The sequence below is a fragment of the Anser brachyrhynchus genome, assembly GCF_964034855.1.
Source record: "Anser brachyrhynchus genome assembly, chromosome: 1".
Taxonomy (NCBI): Eukaryota; Metazoa; Chordata; class Aves; order Anseriformes; family Anatidae; genus Anser; species Anser brachyrhynchus.
This window is the reverse complement of record NC_137694.1, coordinates 87,283,126-87,296,912: the sequence shown is the minus strand read 5'-3', so window position 1 is coordinate 87,296,912 and position 13,787 is coordinate 87,283,126. Positions and strand designations below refer to the sequence as shown.

Below are 13,787 nucleotides of genomic sequence, written 5' to 3'. Positions count from 1 at the left end.
CGCTCCGCGGAGCCGCCGCGCTATAAGTGCGGGCGCGGAGCGCGGCGGGCGCCGAAGATGCGCTGGCAGCCGGCGCTGCGCGGCGCCCCGCCGCGGCCGCCCTGCGCGGAGGAGGAGGAAGAGGAGGAGGAGGGGGAAGAGGGGGAAGAAGGCGGTGGCGGCGGCGCGGGGCGGCCGCGGCCGCGGCCATGAGCTGCTCGGACGTGGCCATGCAGCAGCCCGCCCCCCCTTCGGCGTGCGGGGCGCCCCGCTATCTGTCCGGAGCCGCGGCGGGCTGCCCGCAGGTGAGCGGTGGGGTTGGGTGATGGAGGGGAAGGGGGGGGGCTTTGCGGAGGGACCCCCCCCCTTGGAGGGCTGCACGGTGCACCGCTGGCTGGCCGGGGCGGAGACCTCCGTCCCGGCCAGCCAGCGGTGCGCCGTGCAGCCCTCGGGTTGATTTGGAGATGCGGGGAGTTGGTGAGGGTGTCCCACAGCAGCGGAGCCTGGTAAGACTTAAAAAAAAAAAAATCAAAAAAGAAATAAAAATCCAAATTCTTATATTTGGCTTGCTCGGCTGGAGTGGGGCGGGACGGGGGAGAAAGTTGCTTCTTGCCTTCTTGTCCCCCCTCATCCTCCCCACTCGCCCGTGCGGTGCGCTCCCCAGGCGCGCACACGGGAGGGGACCCGCGCTGCTCCCTGCGCTGCTCCCCGCGGAGCGGGCGCGCCTCGCCATGCTGAGTCGCACAGCCCGGCTCTCCTGGAAGAGCGGCTCCGGCGAGTTTCCAACTGAATTTGGTGATCAGATGTATTTGGAAGAGAGAGAGAGAGAAAAAAAAAAAAAGTGAATCAGGAAATTCTTATCAGGCTGACAGCATTTTTAGACTATGCAGTGCGTGGGTGAAGTGGGACTAATATTGACTTGGCCCTAATGTAGTCATCTGAGAATACATTTTTTGGTTGTTGCTGCATTCCATAAGGTTTTATCATTATTATCCACGAAGATTGTTTTCTCCGTACATGGGAAGTGACCCCTAATATCAACTTGCCTGGGAGACATGAATATGGGCTAAAACATTAAAATTCCTATCACTTGTTATTGTTTTTTTCTTTATTGTTGGGAAAAGAGCTTTTGCGGAGATGATACCGAAGCTGACTTTTCCAGGTCGCTCACCTTGTTCACTGTAAACACAGGCTCTGGAAAACTTGCGAGTTTAGTCTGTTGCAGTGTGCCTGCATTATTATTTCTTCTCTGATCTAGGTCACGGCTTGCAGAACCCTCACCTTATTCAGTGGTTGTTAGTCATGAACTTTGTATTTGAGTATCTGGAGCTCCAGTTGTTAGCCCGCCTGAGTTGGAGGGAAAAGAAATAAATAATCTCGAACAACTTGACTAAGAGAACTAGAAGCAGAAAAGTGTGATTGAAACTTAGGTGGACTTTTTAGCACTTAACTTTGTAGGCAATTGGCTGTATTTCTTTTCCAGCACTGGAGCGCGGAGCACCTAGTACGTGAAAATCTATCTAGTGATCGCTAACGGCTGTGTCACACTCCCGTGCAGTTGCTTTTTGTTTTTAAAGAGACTCAAGAAGTTTCTCCATCAGCTATAAGCAGCACCACATCTGAAATGTCCCAGAGGCACCCTAATGAAAGTCAAAGTTTCTTAAAATTTCATTTTAAATAAATTGAGTTCCTGTGGCTTATGCTATTTATGAAATGTGGAGGTAGATATGCAAGGCAAGAAACATAGCTCTGTCGAGCCAATACAGCATATGAGTCGTGGCCAGTACAATATATCCTGTAACCACCAAAAAAGCATTCTCAACCTTGCTATCCTACAAGTTATTGACAGTTTGTTTTAGTTAATCCTGCTCGCGCCAGTTTTTCTGAAATGTTTGGAGCTGAAGGGTCTTCACAAACCAGTCAAGTGTCAGGCTGCAAAACTGAGCTGTTTGTGCTGAACTAAGAGTGCTGCGCCTGCTGCCTCTAGCAGCTGCGGGCTTTAGAGGGGTTTAGGTATTCTCTTTTAATCCAACACTTTTTTAAAAAATAAAAAGTAGTAAACACAGGATGAACTCCTGATATATCTATAGTCATAGTGGAATGATTTAGCGATCGGGTAACACATGACATTTTGCAAGTCTCTGTTTCTTCAAAATCATCCTGTCAAGAACATTTAATCAAGTGGTAAAGAGCCTAGGGAAGAAAGAAGAAGAGTCTGTTGCCAGGTTTTTGTTTCTTCTTACACATGTGTTCAACATGTAAAATGCTCCTGCGCTCTTCATAGGGATGATGACCATTTTAAAGAATGTTCTCCTTTGCTGGAATTAAAACTGTGGTTTAAAAATAACAGTGAGGGAAGATGTGTTAGTGGGGCATCTTTAAAATAAAGCTCTGCATTGGAGCTGACAAAGCGGAGCTCACCCTTAAAATATCCAAGGACTCCCTTGAGGCGTTTTTTAGTGCCATCGTACTGCTCTGTCATCTTCGAGTACCCAGTAAAATGGTTTGTCTCCTGAGAGAGAGAGAGCACCTCAGCCTTTCCTTTTAATTTCAGGGAGCTGGAGGTGTGTTATTCTAACTAAAGCTTGTCCGTCCTCGCAGGTACTTGTAATAAACCTGTCACAGATGTAATTGGTTATGCCAGATTTTGGCATCAGTTTTGTATCTCTTGAAGAGCAACGCAAGCTCTTCAGTGGTGGAACTGCCATTGCAGCTATTTAGGCTCAAGTTCTAGATTACAGTACTTGTCTGGAGAGGTCATCTTCTCGCCTTTCTGTAGGTTGCATGCTGCATACGCAGGTCAGGAGAAGTGTCTCCGACAAGCAGCTAGTGCTGTGTCACTGCTCTGCACTCAGTGAGGCCTGAATGATGGTCTCCTTTTTACACAGCAGGTCTTGGATTGCTTTAAACGATGGATTAGCATGCAGCTGGAGTGTGCAGAATTGAGTTTTTTTTGTTTGTTTTCTCCTTAGAGAGTGCTCCATCGTGCCTTCTTAAAGTTACCCCACTCCAAAGTTATTCCCACATTTCTGTACATGTAGTTGTCACTCAACTAAATAAGCACAGAGCTGATTTTGCCTTGCACAGCGATGCGGAGTTTGTGGAACCTCAGCTTTAAACAATTCACAGCCTAGAAAGGACTTGCTGGCAAATTAATTTAGTTTTTTTTTTTTTTTAAGTGCTTAATGGACTGAAGCCTAAATTCCTATTGAATGTTAATGGGAGTGGAGGCTTAGCACCTTAGATCTTTGAGATTGCTGAAGTCCAGGGACATTGCTGGCAGGAAGTAAGAGAAGTATGGATATATAGATCCTTACATGATGCCAGAAGGAACTAATGAAAAGGGGTTGCAGCCCTCTTTCTACAGGTAAATTGGGGTTTCCATGTTCCTTTGCCAAAATACAGAACGAATGTGTGATGGTGTTACAATAAGAACACATTCTTGTGCATGGTAAGGAGCCGTGCTGGCCCGAGTGTAAAGCTCTCCGGAATGGTGCAATAAAAACTCTCTTCACTGTACACTTTTTTTGAGGAGCTCTGAAGCTGCAGTAGTAAGTTTTGGATTTCTTGTGTATTGGGTGAGGAATGGGTGTAACAGAGCTGCTCGTTCGAAGAGACTGGAAACATAATCGGTGAAGAATCCTGTTTTATTCTTGGCGTACAAGACACGCAGTGACAGCTTGCCATACCCTGTCGTCTAGGGACAGCAAGCTGCAAGGCTGAGGCTAAGGTAGGATTCACACTGGCTCACTAACAGCTGATTTTAAGACCTTTGAAATGGGAAGTTACAGTAAATGGTAGTTTTGGAACATCTCCATGGTATGTAGATGTAGAGAGCTAAGCCAAACACCATCCTTGCTAAATCAGTCTTGCATAAAGAGTTGTGATATGCTCAAGTCAGACTTTCTGCTGGCAGTGCTGTAGACAGACTTTTTCCAGATAAGGGCTTGTCTCCATTAGCAAATTAGGTCACTAACTCAACTCTTCCTTCCAGACGAACAGCGTTGCAGACAAGGACAAGTCGTGTGTAGTGTTGTGTCAGCTGGCCGTAGCTAAACCCTTGTTCACATGCTGTAACTCAGTTTTCCAGTAAAGTTATTTGTATTGCCTATTTGCACCCTTGAGTATGGGTGTGTATTACTGATGCTGGGTGTGTGTGGCAGTCCACGGAACCTGACACACCAGATAGTAGCAGAAGGTAGCTTCACATTTCGTTTTTGTAGTTTGGATGGTTCCTCAAGGTTTGTTCTGAAGTCTGATGGGTCCCCTGCTGCTGACTTCGCAAGACACTGAACAGCTTCAAAGGCTACTTTCAAAATTACGGGATGTAAAACCTGGATTAAGTCTTGCTCTGTGTGTGGGTGTATTTGTTTTTGTTTGGCTGTTTTTTAACCCCACGAGACCCTGCTGATTTCAAAGATATGGCTTGCTTTACCTTGTTGTTCTGATGGGACCAAACCATTTGAATTTCCTATATCTACATGAAAATAGAGCCTTAATGGCACAGCCTTGTTCAGATGTACTGCAGAAGATGTATAAATTTAGTCTTCCACTACTTGTCTCCATCAGCTGAACACTGCAGGGCTTCCAGGCTCTACTGCTGCAAACCCAGTGGATCACCTGAAAGAAAGTGTGGCTTTGCTATCAGCTTGCTCTTTGCAAGGGGGGAAGTTACAATTTCCTATATCCGAGGCATGCAGTAAATGCTGCTTTCAGGCCCAGCATTCCATGCCATGATTGCTTGAAATTGTCTTCTTCCTTGAATACTTTCAGTGTTATCAATAGGAGCCTGCTTGGCAGGCAGCTCCACAAATGCGGGACTGTCCGTGATTTGCCTAGGGTTTGTTACTGAAATTCCTTCTCAGAAGCTTATGCCGAATGACAGCCTTTTTCTCAGGATAGGGTCATATAGTGTTTCCTCAGTGTAGTTATTCTTTATTTTTAGTTTCTGTTCTTTCTCTCATAATGGAAAATCTGTAACAGGTGGCCACAGGCACACCAGACTTTCATGCTCGGGAGCATACAGGACCATATGCTGCATGATGGCATGTATGGAGATAATAAGTTGTAGGATCAGACAACCAGCTTATATGTAAAATAAGAGCCGGCTTGAATTTTCAATTCAAACTCAGCTACACTAAAATTTTTCCAGCCTCAGCTGTGTTTGGTAGTTTTTATGTTTTGCTGCCTACTGGCTGCTTTCAGCTGGAAGTGAATTTTTTTTCAGTTTGTGAAAAGGAATGCTCTGACATTTTTACCAGACACCCCGGCTGAGATCCGGGACCCTTGAAGTCAATTGGACTTTTGCCATTGGCTTTCATGTGGCCAGAGTTTCACTGCATGAGAACAGTTTTCCTTGGTTCTGGGCAGGGTATGTTGGAAAATAATGGGAATCATCAAGACAGGGGTTTTGTGTGAGATTTTGGACTGCGTGCTTTCTTGGTGTAAAAGACCCAAGTGGTCTGTTTTCCTCCAAAAGAGTGGAGGATGCTTATTCAGCGTGAACCCTCTCTTTAATATTTCTATATTCCTGATCTGCTTTTGACCTTTAGCTTTTTTTTTTTTTTTTAGGATACTTGTAGTAAGAGTTGAAATTTTCTTTGAAAGAACCTGTTTGTAAATATATGAAACAAAATTAGCGTCGGTTTAAGTTGAATGCAGCCCACGCTGCATTATTTACCCTGAGGTCCTACCATCCTGCTTGTGTCTGTTACTGAAGATGGGATCAGATGCTATAGGCATTAGATTTCCCATTTCTTTAGCTATTTTCCAAAATGCTAAGATGACTTCTAATTCTATATTCTGAGTCTTGGCCAAAGTGAGATATTCTGTGTTTTTATTTTTATTTTCAGATGCTGCTTAATCTCAGTCTCTAGCTTTTAGTGAAGAGAGAGGTATAATTCATGAATATATGAAAGCATTATAGAACTGAAAAAAGGCAAGACATATGCGGAGTTTGGTCAGCACTTACACTTTTATAAAGACCTTACAGATACTGTTGAGTGCTTAAATGTATGCCAGAACTGTTTGTATGAAAGAAGTACAAGGGAAAGTGGGCTAGCCCAGACTAGTTATCAGAAACCTAACCTGATGTTTTTTGTTTTTCTTTGATATTATTTTTCTTCTCTCATGAGAGTGGGACAAAGTCACTTAGCAGTTGATGGAAAAAGTAGATACTTTCCCACTCACACAAGTGCAGATAGAAATGCTGTGAAAAGATTACTGTTAAGGTCAGAATGAATGATGCAGAATTTGCATGTAGGCAGAGGTATCACAAGAGAGTAAGGGAGAGAAAAAAACTATAATTTTTATTATAGGATGTATAATATGTAAAGGATGTATATAAGTTACGTACAAGGAAAAATCACTTTATCTCACTGTAGCTTCATATTTAAAGGGCCCTGTAATCGCAGGCAAAAAATTGGCTGATAATTTCAGCCTGAAATACAAACTAAGTAGATCTGTATCTGATTGCAGGCTTGATGTGGTTTTGAAATATCTTTTAATTTAGAATTTTCATTCTTTGCAAAAAGTTCACCACAAAACATATTTTTTCCCTATAAGTAACTTTACACAAGCCATTGTACCTGTCCATCAGTACTGCCATCTTTTTTGACATTAAAAAAAAATATGAAAAAAATAAATCAGATTCATTGTTTTCAAAAACAGAGCAAGTACTCGGAATGTCTTGTAATGACTACCCATGGACTGGAGGGGAGGGAAGAAAGTTGAAATGGAAAATGAATTAGATTCTTAAGCTGTGGAAGGGGGAACATTCCTGCACAGAGAAGCGACTCTGGAGATAAGTTTTAATTTCCTGAGCTCCAGTCTCTATATAGGAACATTGAAAGACTTCCTTCCTGATAACCAAGTCAAGCCAGGGGCTATATTAAACGATGTGTTTCTGTATATAATTGCATGCTTGTGTATGTATCTGTATACTTGCAGCATAAATACAAATAGTGTACCTGTAATCACAGAAATCAACTTTTAAAGTGTGTTGTATGTGTTCAGGGTCCAGCATATGTACAGTATCTGAGATGTTGTAATATATCAATATCTATTTAGACACCTTTAAAGTACCTCTTTCATGCTTTCTATCTACTTAATAAATAAATGCATAATATAATTAAAAAGTGGTTCCCAACCTCTTGTCTTACATTTTTAAAGAGGATCTGGGTTGTGGTGCATCTTTGAACATCATTAAGTCATTTAAGTAGATGTGTTATAGATTTTTAATATGTATATCTACTGTATATGTGATATTGTTAAAACTGTTTCTGTCCTATTGAGGTCTCATCCTTCAGAGATTATTTAGACAAAACCATGAAGCTCCCTGTGAGTGATATCTTAGTGTTTCAGGAACAAATGTCAGGAGTTTTTAGTTTGTTTAGAGAAGGCACAAAGCGTTTACAAAAAATTACGGGTCACCTCAAATTCAACACTTGCAAAACTTAGTTTGATAGCTTCAGACTACCTTTCACCTTAGCACTTAGGTTCTAGAAAAACTATTTATTGTTTTAACTTGCTGTTTTTTGTTTGTTTTTTAACGTCTTGAGAATAAAGCTGTATGTCTAAATAAGTGATACTGTACTAAGCAGAGCCACTTGCTTTGTGAAGCATAGATTTACGTGAATTTCAGGCTATTGTTTAGATCTCCCAAACTGCAAAATAAAATTCCTTGTATCCCTTGTTACAGTTTGTGCAATAGAGTCAGAGTTAAAGGTATTACTGAGCTGGTGTATGTTTTTCAGTTAAGCTACCAGAATATCTGATACATCACTTAATTGCTCTGAGCTTGTAGTATTGTAGGTTTTAATTTCATTTGTAAGTATCTCTTTCTTACAATTAATTCTTTTAGTAATCACTCATAATTGAGAATTAGCTCTGGAGTTTCTGTTTTGTGTTACAATAAGAGAATTTGTATCTGCTTATGGGATTTTAGAAAGCATCGAATGTAAGTACATTTTTGGTGTACGAGATTGGAGAACGACTTCCAATTATTTCTAAATCTGACAAGCGTATTTATTGTATAACTGGAACTTTATGGACTGTGTAGTTGTTTAACTTGCTCTATAGAACAACTTTGGAAAAAGAGAAAAAAGATGTAAACTTAAAGAGATTCTGATGGTGCTAAAGTGTTGCCAAGCAAACCATAAAAGACAAGTCAAGCTGTAATTCTATAGAAAAGCTATGAAATACTTCTGCATATGTGCTGTAGTTGTTTTTGGGTTCCTGAAGGTTCTTGTGTGTAAAGTCAGCTGTGGAAATGGCTAGCTAGCTAAAAGCTATGATTCCTGCAGCTTGACTGTTGTGGGGAGCTTTTTTCTGTGAAAACAGTTGTAAAGTGGAACATCTGAAAAATATGTTCCATGCAAAATGGATCTTCACACACATTTATTTTGACATTTAGGTTTGATTTGAGAGAGAGAGAGAAGATTCTGAAATAGCTGTTCACAGATGGCTTGTGCTGGCTTTATTTTTTTTTAATGCTTCTCAGTGTTTTTGGTTTGGGGGGATTTTTTTGCATGTGTTTGCAGACTTGTCCATCCCCCTCTTCCCCCAGATCACATGCTTAATTTTTTAAGACTTGAATTTTTATTCTTTACTCCAGAAGCTGGCATTTAAAAACAAATAATAAAACAAAACAACAAAAAACCTACCCCAAAAGAACCCTTTCACCACCTGAATGTGTAGATTCTCATGATAAAAACAAACAAAAAATACCTTTCCTTGCCCTAAATGAGAATTTATGCATTTTGTGGACTCTTGGAATACAGTGGGAGACTTTTCAGGAATCAAGTTCTCTCACTGTTCCTGTCCTCTTGCCCAGGAGAGCAAAGCTGGGTGGATGTTCAGCCAGAAGGGTAAAATACAGCAGTTGTGTAAGTGGCCACCTTTCTGCAGGGCTGTACAACCTCTGCAGCCCTCGCTGATGGGAATATCCTTTCCAGGTGGGAGTCAGCAGTAAATTGTCAGAGTCTACCTGTGTTGTTTTTGAAGGTATTGGGTGCAAACCATTGCTGTTAAACTACCTGTGGATGTGAAATGTGTCTGAGGAGCAGGTCCATCTGTGTGTGAGGAATCAAAACTCTTAAGCAGCACTGGTAATCTCTTTTCTGTAAAATGTTGGTGCAAAATATCTCTGTCTTCCAAGTGCAATGAATTGAAATGAATATTCAATGCATTCAATTATTTTTCTTTAAGGAAACCAGATGTTGAGCTTGCACCAAATGCTTTTAGTGATACATCTCTTGTTTGTTTTGTTTTTAATCCCAGAAGAAATTAGCTTTATACAACAAGATGCAGGAGTCTCTGGAAGTGACCCTTCCCAGCAAGCAAGAGGAGGATGAGAAAGACCAGCCTGCAGAGATGGAGTACCTTAACTCTCGCTGCGTCCTTTTCACTTACTTCCAGGGAGACATTGGTTCAGTAGTGGATGAACACTTCTCAAGAGCTTTGAGCCAAGCCAGTAGCTTCAACCCAGAAACTGCCCTCACCAAGAGCAAGGCAGGGCTAAGTCCGTTGTGGAGAGGTAAGAAGGGAGGTAACCTGCTGTCTGTGGCGTAGCTTACTTGGTCTACGTCATTGTAACAAATACTGCGTTGCAACTGAAATTTTGCTCCCTTGTGGAGGTGGAAAAATCACCCCAAATATGGAAGAAATGAGGAGCAGCTTGGGGTTGAGTGGTCTGGTGTGCTAAAGGGGGAAAGAGGTACCAAAGGCATGGAAGAAACAGTCATCTCCCACTCTTCCCATAGCCTGCAGCTCTGCCAAGGCCTGGAAGGTGCAGGGCAGAGCTCATGTGGCTTCAAAAATGTCTGCTGCAAGATTTGAGGCTTATTTTTAAGCTCTAAGTGTGAAACTTGGCCTGTAAGGCAAGAGCAAAGCTGTTTGGGATGCTGGCCTTGGAAGTGAGAAGACCCACGCAGCCTTCTTGGGTGACTTTGCCAGGTGATTAAGATTTGTCTACAGCTGCTTTCCAGGTAGGGAGGAGCCAACACAGGCTGGAATGGGCCCGGGCCCTGGCCCACGTGGCTGGAGCCTGCCCATCAGGAGAGCTCACAGGAGAGAGACAGCCAGCGTTACTGACTTCCTGCATGTAAAATGGGGGTGGCTGTGCTCTGTAGCAGGAAGTAGAAACTTTAACGGTCAATGCTGTGAAGTGTTTGAACAGCACCATACACTCTTTGCCTCATAATGGACGTAAGTATTATCAATGTAATGAAGGACAGATCTTGCCGGATGAACTAGGTAGATCTTATGGATAAGATTTTTAAACTGGTGGCTGTAGAAAGCCTGCCTGTAAGACGTTATTTCCGTTTTGTTGAATGTGAGAGTCTATGTAGTTTTTCAGATTCACAAAGGCATTGCTTCTGATCTTTTCTTCACATGGACTGTCAAAGGGACGGTGAACTAAGAACAGTGATTAATGACCTTGCATCAGGTTTAGTGGGAGAGATACCATGAGGATCCTTGTAGGACTGGTGGTATTCATAATCAGTGATGCTATGGTGAGAGTATATTAATGAAAGTCACAGATAATAAAGAGAGGATTTTTTGGAAACCACTGTGAAGAGAAAAATAGCACAGAAGGTCTTGCTTTCCAGAAGAATGATGACAGATCCGAGGAAGTTTAAGCAGAGGTCAGCACAAGTGGCTAGGGAGCTAGAGGAATTTATGGCTTGAGCTGGGACCATTAATGTTAATGGGAAATTTTCCGTTGACTTGACTGAGAGCAGGATTGAATCTATGCTTACTATAAAGAAGATTGGAGCATTTATAAATGGCCCAGACATGCTGCAAATGTTTTAGAGGTGGGATCAAGGCAGTCACTAGAGACACGTGCCTACAGCAGACCCTCTTCTCTGAGTGTTGAGACATATCATGAAGTGAGGGTTGTGGCCTTCTCTTTGGCCTCAGAAATTCCCAGCTCTTTTGCCCTGACTCCCCTCCCAGTTGCACAACCCCCTGCAGAGGGCTCTGTAGTAGACAGGCCAGGGTGACCTGGCACACGGGCTCTTCAGACAGGCTGCTTCCTGACCTGGGTTGCCCCATGCCATCAGTGGGACATGGAGGTCTGCATGTTCTGAAGGTGTTCCAGGAATAAAGTAAGGGGATATGCCCTCTGCTGTTGCTGCACCTGCTGGAGCAGTATGAAAATACTCAGGGAGGCTACTGGGCAGAGCTGCTTGCTTCTGCATAGGAGACTAAGAAAGATGACCATGTTTGTTTCTCCAAAGAAGAGAACCTGACAAGAGCTTTATTGTACCTAAACAAGTTTCTGAAATACAACTGCTTGAAAAGATGGTAATGCCTTAGTCTTTTGGTTTATATGCTTCTGTTGAAAATGCTCAGTTGCAGCAAATGTATATGAATTTGTATCCCATTGCCTAAAGGAAAATATAATTAGCTTGATTATTTTTTTATGAATAAATTTCATGGAAAGTTAGATATTTTTTACAAGAAATAATAAATTGACAATAAATTATTAAAAGATCAATTAAAAAAAACAATTAACAAAGATTTTGCATTTGCAAATAGCTGTTTTAGAAAGTACAGATTTAAGTGAAAAAGTCTGTGGGAGTGTACTTGCTATTTAGCTCATTGCATTATTTCTTCTTTACCTGATAGAGAGGACAAGAGGACAAGGTTTTATGTTTTTTTTTGTTTTGTTTTTTATTTAAGTTGCATTTTTTTAGTGTTGTGATAGAAAAGCAAATTGCAATTTCATCATTACATTAATATTGTGTTTTTTGGTTTCAAGGAGGGATTTTGCTTGTGTATAAAAAATAGAACTTCTGTATATTGAAAATACAGATCAGTCTGATCATTTTAGTCTGAAATGAACTTAAAAACTGCCTTTTTATATAATATAGATTCCTACAACAAATTTGAGTAACGGGGATGCTAAATACTTAATGATACTTGAAATCTTTTGCAGGGCCTATACTTGAAACTAACGTTACCTTTATGGAGTTTTTATCAACATGTTTTTCCCAACTGAAAGGGATTTTTTTTGTTTTCCTCCTGCCTTAACTGAGAAGTAATGTTGTGCTACAGAGAATTCCATACATTGTCTTCTTTAAAGCATGTGGGCTTTGGCAGGTTTTCAGTGCATGTTGGCCAACCACCATTAACATTTGCATTAGTCACCACTTTGTGGTATCTGAGATGTTGCCATCTCCCTGCCTCACTGTACTCAAAGTAGGAAATTGTGGTAACTGAGTATCTTTCCTGGCAGACAATTTTAGTTAAATACCCCTTTCCCCACTCCCAAAAGCCTGTGGAAGCTATTCAGATATTTTTCTTTCTCAAGGACAGTGCTGAAATAGCTGTTTCTCCATTGCCATGTTTCACAGAGGCCAGGCATCCAACATGACAATATTTGTAAAAATAATTGTCTGTGCTCACTGCTGTAAAGGTAGAAAGGAAAGAACAATCTTCAAACACGGTGGAAATGTGTGGTGGTTGTGGTTCAACACAGATGGTTCTTGTTGAAGATGTTGCTGCATGCAATATTTAGTAGCATCCTCTGTGAGCGTTCAGACTGGATGAAGTTTTCTTGCAAGTTCATGTAACCTGGATGGACGTTATATCAACAGTGACATGACTTCACCTTGGCCAAAGAGGTCGTCATCTGCAGTTACGCTCACTGGTGTCTCAGTGGTGGCTGAACCGTGACAGCTTCTGACAGTGGTAATGGCTTTTGCGAAATGGGCACAGGTTTGACAAATTGAGATGACCAAACGTGTTTTCTGTGTCCTAGACCTATTGCATGATTGGTAAAGGCAAACTGATATGCAATCTGGACTGAATTCGTATTGCCAAATCCAGTGGTTTTAAGTGCTCTCTCCTGATATTAAATTTGTCCTGCACATACTCTGTGGTTTTCGGCACTTTTGTGAAGTGAAATGGTTCGCATTTAGGGCTTTTCCATGCTGATAACAGCCAGAGAGTTTTCAAAAACTCTCCATTACAGTGACTAATTTTCCAGAATACTGGCAATGCATTGTCAAGCTGCGTTTCTCTGTTAGGCAGTGAGGAAAATAACAGACTGGACATGAAGAAGCTTAGTTTGTTGGTTTTTTTTTGACAGCCCTACTGCCAACACTAAGCCATGTGCACTCTGTGTCTCAGCATAATCCCCTGTAACAAGGAACAGTTTGCAAACGATGAACAATAACAATTTCAGAGGGGTGCTGAAGCTTCTGTTATGTGCTCGAAGCTCTCTCCAGTCTTCTAGTATGAATTACAATAGAAATACAATGCTAAAAAAAGAAGCAGCCTTTTGAAGGAAGCCATATTGGAGTTTTTTTGCAGCCTCTGAGAGTGTTTGGCACAAAGATAAGTTCTTTACATTTGTCCATAGAATATTTATGAAGTTATTTCCAATATCAGAAGTCATTCAGGCTCAACGAACTGCCTAAACTAAAGCCAACTGATGAATGGAAAAAATGCTGTTATTTTAAAGGATTTTAAAATAGATACATTAGTGTCCTAGTGGTGCAGTCAGAAAACTCTGAGTTTTTGTTTCCAAAATATTTTTGTGTAAGCACAGTTCAGAGGCAGGAGTGTCTGAAGAATCTGTTCATTCTCAACGATGTCTTCACCCAAGTCTCATTCCAGTTGCTTGTTAAACACAGCAAAACAAAAAGTCATTTAGGAAAAAAAAATATAAACATTTTTTATAAATGCTATATGAAGGACAGAGGTTTCCTCACCTTGTCAAATATTAAATGACCTTGGCTTTATTACTCTGTAGGCTATTTTTATGACTTTGGTCTTTCATCAGAGGTAAAGTCCTG

The 13,787-nt window shown here is 41.5% G+C and overlaps 1 protein-coding gene across 17 annotated transcripts in view; it reads left to right on the top strand.

Annotated features, from left to right (window-relative positions):
- VGLL3 (vestigial like family member 3) overlaps positions 1-13,787 on the top strand; it is a 47,543-nt gene that overhangs the window by 20,142 nt on the left and 13,614 nt on the right. For 11 of the 17 annotated variants that reach the window (XM_080594374.1, XM_080594372.1, XM_080594369.1 and 8 more), the window contains one exon: positions 9,259-9,514. In XM_080594374.1, the coding sequence (XP_080450500.1) occupies positions 9,259-9,514 (256 nt within the window). Of the gene's footprint in view, positions 1-39; positions 285-428; positions 486-9,258; positions 9,515-13,787 lie in introns of those variants that run through there. The other 6 variants (XM_080594373.1, XM_080594363.1, XM_080594367.1 and 3 more) reach the window with 3 other exon arrangements.